The sequence below is a fragment of the Thamnophis elegans genome, chromosome 11, assembly GCF_009769535.1.
Source record: "Thamnophis elegans isolate rThaEle1 chromosome 11, rThaEle1.pri, whole genome shotgun sequence".
Lineage (NCBI taxonomy): Eukaryota > Metazoa > Chordata > Lepidosauria > Squamata > Colubridae > Thamnophis > Thamnophis elegans.
Window position 1 is genome coordinate 22,998,501 of NC_045551.1, and position 22,546 is coordinate 23,021,046.

At 35.2% G+C, this 22,546-nt stretch overlaps 1 protein-coding gene and 1 long non-coding RNA gene across 2 annotated transcripts in view; one reads left to right on the top strand and one right to left on the bottom strand.

The window, feature by feature from the left end:
- The window catches only part of FRMPD4 (FERM and PDZ domain containing 4), a 79,613-nt gene that overhangs the window by 1,905 nt on the left and 55,162 nt on the right, over positions 1–22,546 (bottom strand). Inside the window, exons 6-15 of the mRNA XM_032226758.1 lie at positions 21,364–21,471; positions 19,463–19,594; positions 11,593–11,712; positions 10,959–11,095; positions 9,550–9,676; positions 7,738–7,827; positions 7,199–7,381; positions 5,450–5,588; positions 3,924–4,982; positions 2,336–3,613 (exon numbers count right to left, since the gene is read on the bottom strand). Of these exons, the coding sequence (XP_032082649.1) occupies positions 2,336–3,613; positions 3,924–4,982; positions 5,450–5,588; positions 7,199–7,381; positions 7,738–7,827; positions 9,550–9,676; positions 10,959–11,095; positions 11,593–11,712; positions 19,463–19,594; positions 21,364–21,471 (3,373 nt within the window). The remainder of the gene's footprint in view (positions 1–2,335; positions 3,614–3,923; positions 4,983–5,449; positions 5,589–7,198; positions 7,382–7,737; positions 7,828–9,549; positions 9,677–10,958; positions 11,096–11,592; positions 11,713–19,462; positions 19,595–21,363; positions 21,472–22,546) is intronic.
- On the top strand, positions 4,635–22,112 carry LOC116514919. Its single transcript, XR_004256171.1, has 3 exons — positions 4,635–4,719; positions 21,350–21,493; positions 22,053–22,112. It is a non-coding gene; the product is annotated as an uncharacterized LOC116514919 (long non-coding RNA).

Here is a 22,546-nt window from a genome sequence, read left to right on the forward strand (position 1 = left end):
TCTGTGATCTCTTGGAGGCAGCAAGTTGATAATTATTTGAAATACAATGCTAAAGACCAAAGACTTTTGATCTTACTCAGGAAATAAATTATTAAATTCTAATCAGTAAATGGATTCTCGTCGGGATACTATTAGGCAGGCAGTATGTTGCAAGTCACTTACACACTCTTTGGTGTGGACCTTCTCACAACACTAGCCAAATTAATTGGAAAATGCTGAAATTTGGTGTATTTTTTTTTAGCTTGTCTGATTTTCTAAAATCAAACCCACAGCTTTCTAAAAAGCACCAAAGGGCCACATATATCAGCCTCACCATTCTGCTTATTGTTCTTCCCCCTTAAGTCTTGAAAATTGAACTGAACAACAAAAATGCACCTCTAAGCTATAAAGAGCTTTCTCAACCTTCTAGAACCATGATGGCGAACCTATGGCATGTGTGCTCAAAGTGGCACACAGAGGCATGTCACCTGTCACATGCGGCGTCCCCTGTTCCTCTCCTGGGTTTGTGGCGCACATGCGCCAATCAACGCCTTCGTGCAAGCAGCAGTGCTGGAAACCGAAGAGCTGGCTTTCCGTTTCCTGGTGTGCGCATGCGTGCCGGCCAGCTGATCATCACACATGCATGCCTACTGAAAATCAGAAGTGCGTGTGCCGGAAACCAGAAATTCATTTCCCGGCACGCGCATGTGCTTTCCTGATGAGCATGTGCACGCTCCCCCTTTTCAGCATTTGATGCCGAAAAGATTCGCCATCAGTGTTCTAGAATATCACTCAGTAATGTAAATATGGTTAAGATAGGGGTAGTAGTTGCCTTGGGGTATACAGGAAGGGGGTGCCAGTTGTTTTTCAATTAAAAAAAATAAGTGCTGATAAATCATAGGTATGCATTCAGATTTGCTTGAATCACTGACGGTTATGTCACCTTCTGTCAGTTGAGGATTAACTAAAAACACAATTTGACTCAGGGTGCCTAAACTTCTTCCTTTAAATACAGTCTGGTATTTATGAAAATATGTCTCTTCAATAACAGAATTTGAATAGCTTTGTTTTTATTACTATAATTTACAAAAAGTTTGTGTTCAGAAATTTGCCTGATTTCATCCACTTATAATTGTTCTGAACATTTAAGCATCTAGAGTTCAAGGGAGTATCAAGGCATTTGAGTAGCACAGTTTCTTTTTTATCTTTAATAAAATTGATTCCAAATAATATTTTGGCCATTTGTTCTACCTGCACAAATAAAGAGACATTTTAAGGGGGCATGCTAGCCATATGTAATCCTTATGTTTGTTTCCTTAAATGGTCACTGAATGAAATTGGAGATTATTTCTAAATTTTATCTATTTATTGTATATTGGAAATAGTTTTAAAATATTTACTTTGCATTTATAATTTCAAGTCTGTTTAATATTTTTCACTTCAAACTTCCAGTACCTCATCCCATCCAATGTACAGATTGAAGTACATTTTTTAAAAATTGCAGATAGTCCTTAATTTACTATCAGAATTTTGCCCAAAATTTCTGTTGTTAAGCGAGATCTTTGTTAAGTGAGTTTTGCCCCATTTTACAACCTTTCTTACTACAGTTGTTAAGCGAATCACTGCAATTTTTAAATTAATAACAAGATTGTTAAATGAATCTGGCTTCCCCAATGACTTTGCTTGTCAGAAGGTTACAAAAAGTGATTGTATGACCACTGGACACTGCAACCATCATAAATATGAAACAGTTGCTAAGCATTTGAATTTTGATCACATTACCATGGGATGCTGCAATCATCATGTGGAAAATGGTCATGTCACTTTTTTTCAGTGCTGCTGTAACTTCGAACAACATTAAATGAACTGTTGCAAATCAAGGACCACCTGCACTGAAATCATTTTAATAACATTTTAACAGGGATACAGGTAGACTTTGTTTAATAACTGTCCTATTTAGCAAATATTCAAAGGTGCAACAGCACTGAAGAAAGTAATTTTACAACCAGACCTCACATTTATGACAGTTGCAGCATTCCTGTGGTCATATGATTGCCACTGGCAAGCTTTAAAACTTGCTTTCAACAAGCAGAGTCAACGGCAGTAAAATCACAAATTGAAGTCACGTGATTTCTCACTTAATGACCAAATGGAAAAGGACATTAAATCCATTATGGTCATATGATGTTTCACTTAGCATCTCTGTCACCTAATTATGAAGGTGAGATCCCAATGGTGCTAATCCCAATTGTGGCCATTAAGCAAGGGCCACCTATATTCCTCTTTACTTCAGTACTTTTAGACAATGTATTTGTTTTATATGCATTATTAGATTAATGGCTTCATGCTACTGTACCTGTAGTTTCTTTAATCTTGGGGACCCTGTGACATCCATCTTTTAAAGTCCCAAATAAAGGATCAGCAGAATTAGCTGCAGAATGCATAGCAGGCACAACCATTCTGTGACACACAGTTTCGGACTGTTGATGCAGCTCCTTATATGATGTTCCATGGTTAGGATGCATGGCAGCTCTGTCTTCTACTGGAATATAACTGATGCTTTTTCCTGTCATATCAGGCATAATGTGCTTAACATCAGAAGTACAAAGAGGAGATTCAACTGGAGTTCCACATGTACTGCTGCCTGTACTACATCCTGCATCCAGTGAAGAGCACTGTGAATTTTGCAGGGAAAAGTGACCTTCACTCTGCAAAGACGACATGCGTTTAGCTAAGTGATACTCACACAATCCAGTCATACAGTGTTCAGCTTCTGGAAGCTTTGAAAGAGGATCATCTGTAGATAAATTTGTATCTTCAGAATCCTTTTGGTCTTTGGATAAAGGCAGAGTAGTTGTACTAGACACAAAATGTTCATCTAGCTCATGCCCTAAGACACCACTGTGGTCAATCTCAGGATGCATTTCATCTTTACAGTTCATATCTGCTTTCCCAATCCTGGAAACTCTGGAAACTGTCTTTCCATTCATTGTTTCCAGGTCTGTTTTCTCTACTGCCCCTTCATCTAAAACAGCATACCATCTTTGATTGTCCTTGCGAAAGGCAGTTCTCTCTGCATTAAAAGTGCCTCCATGTTGACCCTCCCTTGAGGACAGAGTTTTACCCTTTTGCTCATTAGTTTCTGTTTTTTTGGGTCCTTGTTGCTTTTTCATAACACCACTGCCATCAAGATTAGTTTTTCCTTCCCCATCAATCACCTTACTTTTACGTTTAGTAGTGCAAGAATATATTGTAGACCCCATGTGCAGCTTGCTAAAATATTCAGTAACAGATTTTGTTTCCATGGTTTCTGGTTCCATCTCCATGCTATCTGAATGAAGAATCTGCTTTGAAGGCACAACTTTTGACTGGAGCTCTGGAGCTTGCTGATTAGCAGACAAATGTACAGATTTCATTAGCAGCCCTCCTACCTGATTCTTGGTAATGGAGAATTCAGCCTGTGATTCCAATAGAGGTTGGTAACCTTCATTAGTGGGTAAAAACATTCGTGTGGAATTTTCAGTCAGTTTCTGTGCAGTGGCCAATTCAGAATTTTCAGTCATTTCAGAAGAGTTAGTCTCATTGCCAGAATCTGATGATGATTCAGGACTATATGCTCTCAAGATGGCTACACCTGTATGCCACAAAACACAAGAGCCAATTAATGAAATCATATCAGGCACTTCAATATACTGATAAAGATAAGGGGTTTATAAGCTTAAAAATGGTTCTGAAATACTGAATCACATATTGCATTGATTCCAAGTAAGGCAATTTAATGTAATGGTAGTTTTATTATATGGTGTCTGTAGGTGATGGTCAAAAAGTAACAACACAATAACAAAATGTTTTCAAAAGAGCTAATGCTGAAAAGCCTAAATGGGGGAAAGGGATGAAATGATATGATTTCTTTCAATGAATAAAGGTAACAGTGGTGAAAGAACCTGAATTTTCATTCATCTGGTGTTCCTCAGAAGCAGATAAGGCCTTCAGGGTTTGAAGCGTAGATACCACAACATTTTCCAGTCCTTTTTCACATTTCTCTTCAGGATTAGTAGGGACGGCATCAATAAGTGACACTGGAATATCACTACTCCCAATATTATTAGTTTCTTCCTTGTCTGCTCTGTACTGTACTGTGTGACTCTGAGAATCTTCCTCATCAGAACTATCCCTGAATCCTGGTGGAGGAGCAGCAATGGCCATATTTAGAGAATGCAACAGGAAGTCATCTTCATTATCATCACCTTCAGGAGGTGGGAGTGATGTCAAGTCTATGATATCATCACTAGAACCTGAAAGGCTGAGAAGAGCAGACCTATCGATTTCTCCAACCATAATGTCTTCCTCACAGCTGACATCATCTTCCTCTTCAGCATCATCTGTGTTCTCTGCGTAGCAAATATCATGAAGGAGAGGCTCTTCTATTCCTTCTGCACCTTCAAATATTTTCCCATCATGTAAACCTGTATAAACAGAATTAGCAGCAAAATGAAAACTTTCAGCATCTGGGGACAACTCCAAACTCTTAATGTCATTGGCATGACTTATATAAAGGGTGGCCTGTTTATCTAGTGCTTCTGGACTTTCATCCAATAATCTTTCATAACCAAGAGTTTGAGGATTCACACCATCCAAATCATGATCTCCAAAAATAAAAGATACTTTTGCAGCTCTTGGAGATGCTTGAATTTTCTTGCTTGATTCCAATCCTCCGGAAAAGGACAGCATGGGTTGCAGGTTTGAATTTTCATTATCTTCTGCCTCTGTAAAGTCATTATGTTTAGCCAACTGTTGATCAAGTCCACTTGAATTATAAACATTCTCTATGTACAGATGTCTATGTTCTTTTGGACAAATGACGGTATCACAGACCTCTGAAGTTTTTTGTTTATTATCAGCAAACATTAGGGCTTCCTGCTCTGCTGCTGAGAATGTAGTCATTTTGGTTACACAGTTCCACTCAGATCCATGATGATTAAATTTTCCTTTAGTTTCAATCCCTAAAAGAATGGTATATAAGGTGAAAAATGAGTTATCAAAATAGATTGTGCAGTAGTTTAATATTTCAGATTAAATTATTTGTAATTCCTAAACATTAACTCACATTAACTCTTTGAATATAGTGAGTTGCTCTTGATGCGTTCTTTCTATGTCATGGAAATACCCACAGTGAATTTAGAATAAAGATTTACAATCAAAATAAATAAAAAAGCAAAAAAAGAATTTTGACTGCCTACTCTAAAAAAAATACCATGATCAATTCTATTTGGGCACAAGCAGATAAGAAAGCTAACATGAATAAATAGTTCAGGTTCAAGAAGGTTACTTTTAACTTAGAAATCACATTTGAAAATCCAAATGCTTTACTATCAAAGTTCTCTACTGAATGAAGTAGAAGCTATTTGAAAAATAAACAACTATATTCTTTTGCATACTGCATTGTTCACCGCATTGTAGTATTAATTACCTGTTTCACAGGTCCCACAGTTTTTCTTGTTGGCCATATTAAATATTGATCGCCTGGAATCAACTAGGAGTCTATAATATCCAGCTGTTAAGCATGCAAGATTCATGGCATCTGATGATTCCATCAGCAATGTGATTGGCTATGCATTAAAAAAATATTATCAGAAAGCAACTAAAATGCAGTATATTTTGGAAATAAAATGAATAATTAATTATATGTTAATACAGATATTTTAATTGTGTCTACACTTATATAATGATCTTAAACATATTTATTTTATGATGTTCAATGGATTTCCATGAATTTGTCAGATATACATAAGGAAAATAACAGCTTCTTATAGTAATACATTTGGAAGCATATGCAATAAATTGCAAAAATAACAATGAAACATTGCTATTAACTGTACTGTACAAAAAACTGTTTACAAACTTACTAAGAATTGCAATAAAATAATCAGAGGAATTTGATTATCATTCCAATAATGTTTCATATTATAAAGAAATATATGAAAGAGACCATTATGTCTGGTGTAATCACCTGTGAAGAATTATTTAGGTCAGTTTGAAACTAGTTCTGGGTTATAGCATAGCTGAATTGTAGGATCAGACAAATAAGGAGTGTGTTTAGTTGCCCTAGTTTTCTACTCGATAGGTTGTATTTTATGATCAAGACTTACACTTCCAATAACACAAAGCAGTGGCTATAGAAGCTGAAGAAATGGTCTAGACAGAATACATAAGTATTTTGAAATAGACAGCTGAAATTTATGTCATTTAAATTTTGGGAAAGAACCCTGTGTATGAATAAAACAGCTATCTCTTTTTAACAGACCTGTATGAGGCCGACATTGCTCTCTCCTAACTGACTGGGACATTCTGATCAAGATAGCATCTTTTTGAAAGTTGAATGAGAAAAATTACTGAGTTGTCATCACTATAACTTATCATTTAGCTGCCATAAGAATTCAGTCAGGTTCCCTTTAAAAAAACCAAGATGGCAATTTTTGAAATCATCTAACCCAAAAATATTAATTATTTTTTTTTTGGTTCAGTGCTATCAACACAGTAATAAAAACATCAAATGAAAAACAAAGTAGTCAGTTCTGTTTTGCTTGAAAGGAGTCAAGCAATATACAAAATTATAAGAGCTGCTATTTAATGCCCCTAAATTTAATCAAAGCAATACAAGGAAAATTCAGTGCATATTAAGAAAATGTTGTGAATAAACCTTCTATAAAGGATAACTATGAATTTTAGTTGAAAATAAATAAGAGATTGTGATTGAATTTTCTAAGATACATATCATTTGCAAAATTATATTTCAACTCATTCAAATATTTTCAAAATCTCCAAATACTTTCAAATCTCAACATTATTCCTATTTGGATTTTTTTAAATGAGTAAACTTTTGTTCTTTACTTGTACTTTACTCACAATAGAATTAGAATACCAAATCTGAAAATAAGATTAAGAAGTAAAGAGAGCAAATATTTTGCTTAAAATATTGTGAATTTGTCATAATAATTTTATTTTAAAATAAACCTTTAAAAAACTTTTTTTAAAGTTTTCTAATGCCCATGCATTATTGCAATGTAATAGAATTAATTCTAAATTCTTAATTCAGTGTAGAATTCTAAAGCTGAATTAAATGGATCACCAAAACTGATTAACTGACTGAATTTTTTTTAGTTAATATTCTTACAATAAACAGCTCTTTGTTGTTAATACCCATCAACAATCAACTTACTTTTACGTCTAACACATGGAGCTCAACTCTGACAGTAGTTTCATCTTCTGCAAACATTTCAATTCTGTTCACGTGGCTAAAATCTGCCAGGAGAGCTACGAGATTTGTTTTAGTGTTGATTACATGGCTGATGCCATACCGTGGTCCCACTAGTAAGGTGACCTCAGAACGCTTTTCTCCCTGCTACAACACAGGAAATAAAAAAGACAGAACTTTATATAGTGTCATTATGCACGTAGATCCAAAGCAGTCTTATTTCACGGAATGTATTTCATTTAATTCTATTATTAATAGGTTATAGATCAAAGTGCTCCTTTCAGAAAATATCTTTGAAGGTTTTCCTAAATTTACATACTTGGCCTTGTGAAAAACAAAGCTAATATAAATTATTTAACATTAGCAATATTATGCAAAATAACAGTAAAGATATTGTACAACTTGGTTCAATATTATTTATAATGCAATTATATGATTATCCCATTATTATCAGGCTTCAGTTTATTTGACAAAAACTATAAAGTCAGGAGAAACAAGCCCACCATTAATGTTGCCTTGAATACCCGTCCTCCATATAGTCGCAGTTCACTGAGAAACTTGAGATAGTGTACTTTGGCTTGCAGAGCAGAGAGCTGAAAGTAAAGGGGTGGGATTTTTAAAAAATTATTCCAATGATAAAACACAGGTAAGTATTTTTTGGCATTGTGCTCATTTTTAGATTTTGGAATTTCCTGGCATTTTTGACCAGTAGAAAAGATTCTCCTTTTGGGGCTGTCTCTGGTTGGTACTTATTAGTCCAAAATGCTTCAGCAGATCTTGCACAAGTTCTTAGAATCTTTGGAATTCTATGGTTGCGTTAATAACAAGCTGAAGGCAAATATATCTGAACTGAATTCTTTCTCCTAATCATAAACCAGGGAAATGCAGACAATACCATCGATTGCAATTATTCTTCTTATTTTCCTCCTCCATGATCTATCTCTTCCCAAACCCAGTACTTAGGCAAGCAATAGCAGGCATAAGGCTTAAAGCATTCAGATATTAAAGCAAGGGACACTGTTGTAGATTTCAACACCATCTTAATTTATCAGCATAACTCTCGATCAGGGGTGAAATTCAGCAGGTTCTGACAGGTTCTGGAGAACTGGTAGCGGAAATTTTGAGTAGTTCGGAGAACTGGTAAATACCACCTCTGGCTGGCCTCAGAGTGGGGTGGGAATAGGGATTTTGCAGTATTCTTCCCCTGCCACCGTCACCATGCCACGTCCACAGAACTGGTAATAAAAATTTTGAATTTCACCACTGCTCTCGATTCTTACGTGGCTTAAAGAGATTCTGAGGAAATGGAGAAAACAGCATCTATAACCGCAAGCAAAATCTTTGCAATGACATTGAAGATCCACAACTCTAATAACATGAAAATCACCCACAAAGATTCAGTGAGAATTTTGCTTGACCATGCTGTTACTAAAGTCAGAAAGCCTTACGGAGAATTGACTTCCTCTATCTAATTTCAATATCTGACAAGACATTAGATTTCTAGATTTGTATACTTCTGAAATAATTCAGAAGAATTAAGTCAGGTTGATTCTAGTGTGAGCACATCATCTCTCTAATTTTCATTAAAGGGATCCCCACTTTCTTCAGGTGTATGTGGGCTATTTTAATCTGAACAACAGAAATATGCGATGCAGAAGGTACACAATGTTTTTTCCAAATCATTTACAAAATGCAAAACTAGTGCAAAACTAGTCTAGACTGTTTCAGACAAAGAAAGCTAAATACATCCTTGCATCAGACATTCCTCTGAAATGAAGGGAATTCAGGAGTGATTACCTCAATCTAGTAGAGCCTTTTAATATATGAATCATATTTCAGATATATCCAATATGATGTGAATTTCAAGAAACCACAGCCTACATCCTTTAATGTCAAAAGTTAATAACTAAACCAGAATAGTTCACTTGACGGTATTAAAAAAAATCAAGGGGATTGTATGATGAGAAAGATATATAGCACTGAAAGATTCCCTAGATAGATGATTTAAAACAGGAAAAGAATTTTCAAGCACTTTTGTTATGTAATGCAGAGCAAACTCAATCAAATCAAATGAACAGAAGTTATGTTCTTGTGACTAACAAAACCCAGTACTTTCAATATTAAAAATGACTTTGCTAAATTATTTTTTTCCATTGTTCTTTATACAGTAAGCACTACACATTGTAGATCCAGGCAATCTCTAAGAAATAAGTTGGTCATTTTTTGTATCTGAAAGATTTCTTTTAAATTCTTTCTTTTGGATTATACTCTCTTTATTATGAAAATGTATTTCTATTGAGATGCAAATATATTACCTTTTTACCTGGAGGAACTAGATTTTGATTTGCTTTGACAAGGTGTGAAAGTGCTTTCTTTATGTTCTTTTCCTTCATGCTCTGCAATACAGCAGATGGAATAAAAGTTTCTAGTCCCCATTCTTTTCTGCAATTTAAAAGATATTTATAATTCACATTTCTATAAGAATTACCTATGTTTATAAGAACCCATGCAATCTGAGAAAATGGTTATATGGTCAAGCAAATATGGATTGTTTATCTATTTATGCTGTCAAAATTGTTCTTTTGTTTTTTTAAATTAAATATTCTTCTAAATTTATAGTGTATTCTTTATAATTATAGAATACAATATTATATTATACTATATTATATTATATTATACACCGTAATCGAAGAATACAATCTTATATTATAAGCACCATGGTGGCACAAACTTAAAATCTTAAAGAACTTGAAATAAACCACAAAAAGCTAAAAAAGATTTTGATCTTAAAAAGTTGCAAATGCATTGAGGCTCCCGTTAAATTTTAGAGTATTTAGTTTTACTCTAATATTTTGGAATTAACTATTAAAAATAGCTTCTCATGGGAACCAGATTTATTTTGCCTACCTGGTTCATAATAAAGATAAGCAACTTTATCATTTTGGACTTGGACAGGATTAAAAATTTTCAATAGAAGGGGAAAAAAGGCTGTTTTTGTGCTGATTAAATGTGATTTAAAACTGACACAAAACATAAAATTGGAAATATCTTTGAAGACCATTAGAAGTAAAAGAAAGGAATATAAAGGTGGTTTATTTGTTCAAGATTCAAATAAGAGATTTATTTCAAAAAGTTCTAGCAATCCTGTATGGACCTGTATGACACCAAGATAGAAATGTTGAGATTTTATAGATATGTTGATAGATAAGGAATGGGATATGGGCTGTAAAGATGTCTGCTGCTAACCTTATGGGAACGAAGACTTATTACATTTGTCCACACATGTTATAATAAAGGTTGGAAGTAATTTTTAATACATATTTTTCCTTTATCATATCCTTTTTTTCCTGCACTTTTTATTCTTTTTTACCATTTTTTTCTTTTTTTAAAGTTTCCATTATTTTTAGTACTGTAATTAAATTCCTTAAAAAATGATATCCAAATAAAACAATACTGTTTCAAGGATATTAAAAGGTAAATTAAACAGTAAATAAGAAATGATGTTGGTGAGGAAGTTCCAATGGTATAACTTAAATTGATTTGACAATCATCTCCAAGTATAAAATACGAGTTAAATTTACTTAAATTCTCATATTAACATAAATATTCTTAAGAGGGTTTTTTTTTTCAAATAGAACCATTAAATTTTACAGTAGCATTAATTTCATTACAAATTTCATATCTCTAATACTCACATGTTATGAAAATTCTATTCTATACTTACTCGATGTACTTTAGAGAAATTTTTTGAGAGTGTTTTGTGGTCACTGTTGCAATATACATTTGTAATGCTGCCAATCTCAGTGCAATATCATATTTTAGCTCAGGCCCAAACCTCTCCTGAACCACATCATTACAGCTCTGTCAAAAAACCAGCAGAGGGAGTATCAAGCTTAAGCATCTTTTTAAAATATTGCATTATGACTATCTCTTCTCCAAAAGGCAAGCTCATAATGATTGGGAACTAACACTGCCAGACAAACTATCGATAAATAAGTAGAGATAAAAAGGACAAATATATTAAGTTGATTAATTTGGAGTAACCAGAATAACTTTTATTTTAGTGTTTACAGTGCTAAGAGCAACCTATTCTAAACCAGACCCTTTCAGATTCACAGGAAGTACAAACTCCAGAAAATGTAACAGATTAAAATAACAACAACAAGTGTGAAATCTAGCTCTTCTGTATTTCAAAATCATCAGCATGGATGCCAAAATCCTTTGTGTTGTTTTTATTGATATTCCCATTGTAATCAAAATATTTTTTTAAAAATTAATTGCAAGGAAGCTTCATAAAAAGAACCACGTGAGTCACTTTATTGACATTTCATTGTGCTGTTTTCAACTCTGTAATATACCTGTACGTAGAGATATTCAAAGGCAACCACATCCCGTCGTAAAAGGTCAATAGGATCCTTTGGAACAAAACTGACTCTGAACAGGCATCTCATTTTATGGGAGCTTGGCCTTTGGGTCACCTAGAGAAACAAAATACTTTCATTATAATTCAGAGACATTGCCCTCCAAACTGTGCAAAATAAACCATGAATTTTCTGTTTTTCTCCATATTACTTTATATTGAGTAGCCAAGGCAATGTTAATCAGAGTGTACTTAAAAATGCTTAGCCAATTCTAAGAAAAAGCATTTCAACACCAGAGACAGGTGTCGTTTACAGTATCAACCAAGGATGGAAATTTCCTAGAATCCGTATGGGTCAATATAAAAGGAAAAAAGAATGACATTGCTGTAGGCAAATACCGTATTAAAGAACACCCAACCAAGCAGAAGAAATAGATGAACTCTTTGCTAATCAATTAACAAATGTATGTAGGAAACATATCACAGTAGTAATGGGGGACTTTACCTACTCTGATATCAATTGGTAGACAAACTCTGCAGCAAGTGGGAAATCAAACAGATTCCTAATCAATTTAGTGGATAACTTTGTCATCCAAAAGGTAGAGGAGGGAACTAGGGGAAAAGCTATATTGGACCTACTTTTTATTAGTAGAGAAGAAGTGATAAAGGAAGTTGAAGTTGCCAGAACTTTGGGCGAGAGTGACCATGTCATATTGGAATTCAATATAATGCAAACACAAGCAATAGAACATAATCCACCCAGTATCTCAAACTTCAACAGAGCTGATTTTAATAAATTCAGAGAGAGCCTAAGAAAAATTCCATGGATGAAAATTCTAAAAGGGAAAACAACGCAAGAAGCATGGGAAACACTGAAAGATTTGACCATAAAAGCCCAACACAATACCACTGAAAAAGCAAAACAAGAAATCCAGGAAGAAACCAGCATGGTTGCACAAAGATCTCTCTGAAAGACTCAACTGAAAGACAAAAAGGATAATTTAAAAAAGGGAAAGAGAAACACATAACTAAGGCAGAGTATCAACAGATAACCCAAATCTGCAAAGATGAAGTCAGGAAAGACTCAAAATTAACAAAGACTTGCAATAAAAGTCAAAGAAAATTAAAAAAAATGTTTCGACAGATAAATTACAAGAAAAAAAGGTCAAGGAAACATCGGTCCACTAAAGAGAGAAGAGGGCAAGGAAATAACAGGTAGTAAGAGAAAGCAGAACTGGTTAACTTATTCTTTGCATCAGTCTTCACACACACAAAAACCACAAAATCTACCAAAATATAACTGTAAAAGACACACTAAAAATTAAAATTAAAATAAGCAAGAAAATGGTAAGAGAAGACCTGCCTGATCTTGAATATAAATCACCTGCACCTGAGAAGAAACAATGGATGGAAACTATTCAAAAAGCGAAGCAACTTGAAATTAAGGAGAAACTTCAATAACAGTGAGAACAATTAACCAGTGGAACAGCTTACCTTCAGAAGTTGTGGGTACTTCTGTGAGTGGGTAAATCACTAGAGGTTTTTAAGAAGAGACTGGACAGCCACTTGTTTGAAATGGTATAAGATCACCTGCTTGAGCAGCGGGTTGGACTAGAAGACCTCTAAACTCCCTTCCAGCTCTATTTTGATTATTATTATAAACTGGATGACAGAGAAATGTTTATTTGAGTCTGGAAAAGAACCATTCTCATTATCATATATGCTTTTAAATCTATAGATAAATCTACAGACTTCCTTCTTTTAAGTATCTTATAAATATAGGAGAAGTACCTGTTCTAACCTTCTAACATTATTGGATACACCATGTGGAAGAAAAAGAAAACAGTGTCCTTCCCAAAATGAGTTTAATTTGACTAATCTGATTTTGCCCTCAGTTTAGAAAATTCAAGGGTCCAAGATTCTACTGCATGACTACTGCTACAGTGCTGGTCACAGTTCCTGTTAATTTGCACTGGGAGAAAAGGTGTTATTGCCACCCCTGAGAGAATTCTATCCACTGGGAATAGTTGGAAAAATGTGGCAGAAACCTAAGCTTTGAAACATGGTAGAATCAAATCTTTTCCTTCTCTATCTTGCTATTTCTCTTGGCCTGATTTGTTAAATTATGCAATCCTTGAGATAGCAGAAGGCTTTTCCTAGAGGCCAGTTGAATATTTCAGAGATATGCAAACTTGGGAGCTGCCGTTGAATATTTCTAACACTAAGGTGTTTAAAAATGCAATTTGAGAGTTCAGATAAGCTGTCTCTCAACAGCAATATTATTTACAGATGTATTTATTTATTGAAATAATGTATATTTTGCTCCGTCCATTTTTTCCTGTTATTTGTTATTTGAGGTTTTATTTCTTAATTTAAACCACCTATACCATCTGCTTCTATAGATCAACTTTCCTTAATCTGGTGTCCTACAGATGTTGAGACAACAATTCCTTTGATAAGATTAGAATTTTAGGAATGGCCTCCAATCCCCAGGAGACTCTACTATCCATCAGACACCTTGCATTGCTGCAATACCACCACCAGCTTGAGGCACAGGTGACCAATTTGCAGAATGTCACAATAAAAAAAATCCAAGCAAGGATCATACTACCATAGTAAGCAAGCTTCTAAGAATCTCGTAGTGCTGTGTCTAGAATATTTCAGATTCTTAATGATAAATAAATGAAATCACTCAGAACTTTTGTCTGCAGCTTCAATTATCAAAATAGGTAGATTATAGTTTTCCCGAATAAGACATCACGTTTTGTTTAAAAAGATTCAGGGTAATTAGAGATGTGCACAAAATGGTAAAAAAAACTGCTTTGAACTTAGAAAAGGTTACTCCATTCTGGAAGTTCTGCCAGATTGGGTCAGCTGCAGGTTAACAGAAATAAGGCCCAGAATGTTTTGGTTGTCCTGAGTTTTGGGGGAAAGAAAATCTGGATAGTGTGAGTAAGGTAAAAAAAAAAGTATCTTCCCTCTACCCTCTCTTTCTCTTCCTATAGCCAGTGAGCTACCCACATTTAATCTTCCCAGCATCTGAACTTCATCCTTACCTTAACCCTCAAACTGACTTTACTGCTATCAGCCTTGTCTCAGCAGAGCACTTGCTTGCCCACATGTGTTTGAGTTGCCCAATATCCCTCCCCTGTGTTCTCTTCATTTCCTCTTCCAATGTCCTTGGTTTTTTCTCCCGATCATTCCCCAAATTATTCTGCCAAGAATAACTGTTTCAGTGAGTGATCAAAGCAAAATAGCCCAATTTAAAGATTAAAAAAAGAGAAATGCATTTTTCTTTTGGAGATGGACTATAATTATTCAGTTGGTTTATACATGAAATATTTTTACTTTTCTATGGGGAACCTTTTTAGAACTCCTGGCAATAAAATGAGGTGAATAGGGGGAAAGTCAGATTGCTTTAACTTTGAAATCTCTAAGACAAAATGACACCTAAAACAGACTTATCGATTACGGATATGTGTGGGCATGAAAAACACCAATAACCAATGATGAATAGCTACAAATGGCTATTTGAAAATTTTAGTTGGCAATTTCTCAATCTTATCACAAAAGTCATCATGAAATATGGCAGCTAAAACCATGAAGAGCATCCGAAGACTTCAGCTAGTCCAGAATGCGGCCGCGCGAGTGATCGTGGGCGCACCACGGTTCGCCCACATAACACCGATCCTCCGTGAGCTGCACTGGCTACCTGTTGGTCTCCGGGTGCACTTCAAGGTCCTACTCACCACCTATAAAGCGCTCCATGGTAGTGGATCTGGCTATTTGAGAGACATATTGATATTTTACAGACAGTGAGGAAATTGAAAGTGAAAAGATTGGATATATCAGCAATTATGAAGTATGAGGATATTTCCATTCAAGTATGAAGTACTTACTAGAAGAAATATAAAAGTTTTAGAATAACTAGCACATTCAACCATTATTGAATGTTATTGAAAAATTGGCAGGGAAATCTGAAACATGCAATGCCTACAAAAAAACGTAAGAATTATTGTGAGCTAGAAAAATTCTGAGGAAAGAGTAAGCCAATAGTAAGGTGATGGACTCAGTTATACTGGTGGTATAGGTAGACCATTAGAAGACTTTCAAGGCCTGACTAGGGACAGAATATCATGAAGAAAATCTACTTATGCCCGTGATGGCGAACCTATGGCATGCATGCCACAGGTGGCACGCAGAGCCATTTGTCAGGGCACACGAGGTGTTGCCCTGTCAGCTCTGGTGCCCACGTGTGCACTGGTCAGCTGACTTCAGCTTTCTTTTGAGGCCATTTTTTGCTCTTCGGAGGCTTCCCTGAAGCCTCCGGAGCACGAAAAAACAGTGCTATGGCCAACCTGGAAGTTTGGGAACGGACTTCCGGCTTGCTCGTTGGGCCATTTTTCATCCACCGTTGCCTTCAGGAGGCTTCCCTGAAGGCTCTGGAGGGCGAAAACACAGCCCTACGGCCAAACCGGAAGTTCGGGAATGGACTTCCAGTTTGCTTGTAGGGCCGTTTTTCACCCTCTGTTGCCTTCAGGAGGCTTCCCTGAAGGCTCAGGAGGGCAAAAAACGCCCCACGGCCAAATCGGAAGTCACTTCCGGTTTGGCCATAGGTCCGTTTTTTGCCCTCCAGAGCCTTCAGGAGGCTCCTGATGGCTCCAGAGGGCGAAAAACAGCCCTACGGCCAAACTGGAAGTCACTTCCAGTTTGGCCATAGTGTCATTTTTTGCCCTCTGGAGCCTTCAGGACGCTTCCCTGACCGTAAGGCTGTTTTTTGCCCCTGAAGCCTCTTGAAGGCTCCGGAGGGCGAAAAACAGCCCCACAAGCAAACTGGAAGCTCCTGAAGCCTCCAGAGGACCTCCCAGGGGAGAGGCTGTTTTCACCTTCCCCAGGCTCCTAGAAAGCCTCTGGAGCCTGCAGAGGGCGAAAAAAGAATGCCAAAAGTGGGAGAGAGTGCTGGTTGCACACACATGCGCACAGATGGGGGAAGCATGCGCATGTGTGGCATGCCCAGGCACAATCCCCCTGCATTCCCCCTGATTTTGGCACGTGAGCCAAAAAAGGTTCGCCATCACTGACCTATGCAGTAACTGGAAGATGACATTAATGGGATATAATCAATCAGATAAATTCTGCAAAGCAAAGTATGGGCAAATGCAAAAGCAAGAATAGGAAACCTTTTGGACACCTACTAAAAACATACTTCTGACAAAGGAGGCATTAAAAAGTACTGACTCAAAGGGTGTCCATATTTCTTCTACTGTCATATTCAAAATTTGTCTTATTTCCAGTTTATAAACAACTGCACGGAAATACACTTATTAGGTGAGTATTTTGACCATATCATTTTAATATGATATGTTAATATCATATGTTCCACCTCCAAACTTGAATGCTTAGTCTTAGTGGATAAGCATATCAGGTGATGTGTATTTGTGTAATGTTGGAGGATGTGGCCTAAGGTGATCAACACCCTATTATCAAGGTGTGTAAAATTAATAGGTACGGTAGGTTCTTTTCCTCAGGCAAAATGGGCCAAAAAAAGAGATGTAACTGACTCTGAAAAATCAAAATTGAAAAAAGCCTTTCAGAGGGATGCAGCACTCTTGAAATTGCTAAGACCTTGGAGTTTGATCACAAAACTATCAACCATTTTGTTTCAAATAGTCAATAGGGTCAGAAGAAATGTGTTGAGAAAAAAAGATGCACATTAACTGGCAAAGTTTTGAGAAGAATCAAATGTGAAGCTACCAGGAACCCATTATCCTACATATTCCAGAACTGCAACCTACCTGGAGTCCCCAGAAGTACAAGGTGTTCAGTACTCAGACATGGCCAAGGTATGGAAAGCTGAAACCCCACCACTGAACAAGACATATAAGTTGAAATGGCAAGACTGGACCAAGAAATATGTGAAAATAGATTTTTCAAAGGTTTCATGGACTCTTGACGGACCAGATGGATGGGCCCGTGGCTGCATTAGTAATGGGCACAGAGCTCCATTTCAAATCAGATGCCAGCAAGGTAGAGATGGGGTATTGGTATGGGTTGGTATTATGAAAGATGAGCTAGTTAAGACTTTTTCGGGTTGAAACTGACACTCCATGAATTGAAGGCTTATGACTGTTATTGAAAAGGAGGATGGCTATATTGGTCACTGATTTGTTTTGAAATGTCACAAATGTTTATTTGTACGTTTTGAATTGTTTGTTTATTATTCTCACTTTAAGAGATGTAAATAAATGAGTTGAGCAAATTTTCATTTTTCATTTAGTTGTATAATAATTCTGCACATTAATAGTTGCCCAAATATAGTGCACACATAGGTATTTTCCTAAGAAAGCCAAAGCTTCACTTTTACTTTCTTAAATATTCAGGTTTGAGGTTTATTAACATTTTAGATGGAATGAGAGCATTGTAGTTGTTCAATAATAAAGTTAATCTTTCAAAATACAACTTAACTAATAATTGTGCAGGGTAGTAAATATGCATTCAAATTTGAGGAAAAGTACTGACTTTAATTTTCTACATGTAGATGTCAGCTTCTCTTCCATTAGGGAATTAAGTGAAGCACATAATATCATTAGAGGTGCCTCAACTTTTGCATATAACTCTGTACAAAGTTTATCTTTCTGCATAATCATAAAGTATACTACTTATTTTGAAAGATACTTGATTCCAGTTTTGAGGCAAATATGTCTACTTTCTGAAAATGTTTTAGTCTATACAATATAAATTTTAACATTTTAGTTCAATTAGAAACAGATTCAATGTTCTATTTTATTTTACTGGGATTTCTATGTTGCTCCAATCCAATAGGACTCTGAGTGGCTTACTTTCTCTTCTAATTAAAATACCACATCATAATAAAATTAAGGAATTAAACAAAATAATAACAAGAACAAAATGCTAAAGAAAAAACTAAAAATTACTGAGAACAGAATATTCAAACACGGGCCAAGAAAGGGGTTCTAACTTATTCTAGATGCTCTCTTAGGACTTTCTTTAAAAGCTGAAACATAAATGGATGGGAGGTGGACTTGATTTTTTAAAAAAAATAATTTTATTTATAGTTTTTTTCTTTAACATCCATAAATGCTTAGTGAACAGTGTATTGTCTGGGTTGATGTACTTTATACACAATACAAATAACAATAATAATACTGTTGAGATACACATACCAATAATCTTTCAACTTCTAACATTTATAGTAATTATAATATATTCTATTATCTATCAGTATACTTAATACTATTTCCCAATTTCTACATTCTACCTCTATTTTCTAACCCTTCATGGAGCAATTACCATATTAAGAAGTATTCTATATCTATCTGTCATCTGTTGCCCTTTTTAGTATTTCAACTCTTATTTACTTTTTGACAAATCTCCAAGACTTGATTTTTATGGAAGATAATTCATGAATGATATATCCATGCAAGTTGCTGAAACATTGAAAGACAATCAAGCGCATCTCCACTTCAAAAAAAATTCTAATATGTTCCTTAAGGAGCAAATTAGATCTATTGCCCACTAGAACAATCCTGTATACTCCAAAGCTGAAAATCGGCAACCAGACTGACCACCATGTGCAACGCAGTTTGTAGAACCTTCAACAAATACTGCTGTACATGGTTTTTTTTTTCTGCTAAGACTATTTCTACTTATAGGAATATCCATAAACATCTTTAATTCATGATATTCTTACTTAATATACCTGCCTCTTGTAAGCCATTTAAATGGAAGTGTTCTAGAAATAATATCAATAACAATACTGCTTTCTAAAAAAAATTTCAAAGGTCATTTTTTAACCAACTACAGCTTAAAAATCCACAGTATACATATAATTGAATTATTAAACAAACCTGAGTTAGTGTCTCTTGTTCATGGAGCAAGAGAAGTTTAGTTCCAGACCCATCTGTTTTTTGTTCCAGCATCAGAGAAAAATGTTCAATACACTTGATTGAGAGTTTTTCTTGAAGGGTTAAGATGACATCCTTTATGATACAAGATTAAAATGAAAAAGGAGAAATGAGATAAAAATAAAGAGCTAGAATTCAGCGTTTTGTAAATTCTCTGTTGAGTGCAAGCAACTGGTATGTATGACCTGTTAATTTTCCAGAGAAGAATAATATATTTATTTAAACAAAACCTCATCTTTACATGTTCTTTGTTGTGATTTTTTTTATAATTGGAACTTGTTCTTAGATAATGACCCTAATTCTAGGCTTTTAACAGGTAGTGTAATTCCACAGATGTTATAGAGCAGGGATGCTGAACTCACATCGTCACAGCAGTGTCACATGACATATCAGGACTTTGTCCCTTCACTAAACCGGGTGTGGGTGTGACCAATGCATGACACATCCAGCCCATAAATTATGGGCTCAATTGTGGTCATACGTTGAGGAGAGGTCAGGCATGACAAGGAGTGGCTGGGAGGAGAGGGGTGAGGCAGGGCCAGGCGTAGCGAGGCACCCCTCAACCTGAGTGACATTGAGTTGGTCACGCCCACCCAGTCACATGACCACCCAGCCACACCTACCCAGCCGGTGATTAGGGGAGAGAACTGGTTGTTAAATTATTTGAATCCCACCACTGGTTGTAAGTCAAGGACTACCTGTACACTCAAAATAAAAGAGGCCATTCTCAAATACATGGAAGTACAAATATTTTGTTTCTTTGCTTCAGTGTTTCCATATTTCCATATTCATATTACCAAAACCAATAGGGAATAAAGACAAAGAAAAGTACCTATACTCTGAAAAGTAGCAACACTTTACTAACTTTACTGCATTGTATGGGGCTTAGCGGATTACCTAAACTATGCTTTGGCAAATTATATCAGATTGATAAAATAAAGATTTTGTAAAGTAGAAACCAAACTACAGGATGCATTTTATATTTTAATGCTCAGTGGCAGTCAAGCATAGGAATATACTGGAAGCTCCTAATCTTGGCAGATGTGGCCCTTAATGTTAGCATTGGGAATTGAATTTTTTTTCTGACCAAAGAACATTTGAAAAGTAGATGCTTTTATATTGGGAGTAGATGACTGAAAGACCTAATGGAGAATTTTGAAAAATAACTCACAACCTCCTTCTATTATGGATAGATGCTGTCACCTGAATCTGAATCAAACCGCAACTGTTCAGGCAGTGCTCCTTCCTTCCCCTTGTGCTTTCATATGATATTGTCACAGCAAAAGTTTTATGAAATGTGTGAAAAACATTGAATTGCTTATAAACAATGACAACGTTCAAAGACCAGTAAGGATTCCACCATCTTCTCTAGCAATTTTATGTAGTAGACAATGTGGGGAAATTGCAGATTGGATACATATTTATGTGGTCTTTTCATATTATTAAATCTATATTTCCATTTCATTGTGTTATTTACATGATGGGAGATAAGCGAAACAATGAACAAGGTTTGATAAACCGCACAAGGTGTGTGTGTATGTGTGTGTGTTTGTGTGTATTACAGAGGTCTACATAATTTTCAATTAAGCTGCAGTCATTAAAATGACCCCTATTACTAATTATGAATGCTACATTAGATTTTATGAGCATGAAAACAATTCAAATCTTCTTAGGTCTTTAATTCACATTCCACAAAGTTACCCACCCCCTGGCAATACAAGTTCAGATTCTATACATGAGGGTTTTACTGTAAATATAATGTTTTCTTATTTTAAAATATTATAGAGATTTCATGTAATTTTATTTTTAAAATGTATTCATTTTTCCAAGGAAAAACAGCTTACCTTTATAGAAGTACTGCAATCAAAGCGAAAAGATTTGGTTTGCCCATTTTCAAGATATACTTTCAGAACATTTGGCATAAAAAGAAGTGAATTATCTTTAACTGTTTCCTGTTCAAAAAATAATAATAGGGTAAGAATTATCATATTGTCTTAAAATTAATCTAAATTTTATAAAAAATCATAATAGACGCAACAAAAGCCTTACGTACACAGAACCTTAAATGTATTGAATCTCACAAAAGAAAATAATTAGTTTTGTTTTAAAGATAATATTAAATGGTTATTTTCACATAAAGGTTTGACTTACAAACTATTCGTCAAGATGATAAAATTCTAATACCCTGATTACTCTACTCTTTAATTAATTTGTGAGCTTGAACCTTGGGATGGAATTTGTTTTCATAAACCTGGATTTACTTCAGAAACAGTATCCCTATAAGAAACAGTTTTTAAAATAGAAACCATGTATCATGGAGTTAAAAAAAGAAAATGAAAAATCCCAAATATTTGCAATTGACATGCTGTTCTATCCCTCTGAATATTCCAAGTTCACCAGTGACAATAACTCCAGGCGGTCCAGACATTGCAATGATCCAGCATGCCAACTTTCTCTCTCTTTTAAATTGCAAAAACGCGTTCAGTGAGAAGCAAGAGAAGAGGAATCATTAATGTATTTGTATTTTTCACAGGAGTGAACAAGGGCAAAATCGAGGAGTTGAAATCCAAAGATACCAGAACTGAAATGGCATTCTTTCAAACAAAGCATGTATAAATTCCTGTACCAGTCAATGATTCTTATGAATTATTCATACTGAGCTGCTGTTTACTTTGCCAAGAACTAAACACTTCATTGTGCCCTTGGTTTCATAACGCATTTCTTTAAATTATTAAAATGTCTCAGAAAAAAACCACCTTTCTCCTGTACTTTCTGAAATATTTTATTACTCCAGAAAATCCACCCTGAAGATGTTGCGTGCCTCAACAGTCCCTTGACAATTTTTGAAATAATAAATGATAATTCAATTTTTAATTTGCTTTTTTTTCAAAATGCAATGACCACACATGTTGTAAAATAATATATTTAAAAAATTGCACTTCATACAAACAATGATCATAGTGATTAACTCTCCAGTATATAACAGGTTCACATTAAATGTGTGTGATTTAATATTAGGTTCATTTA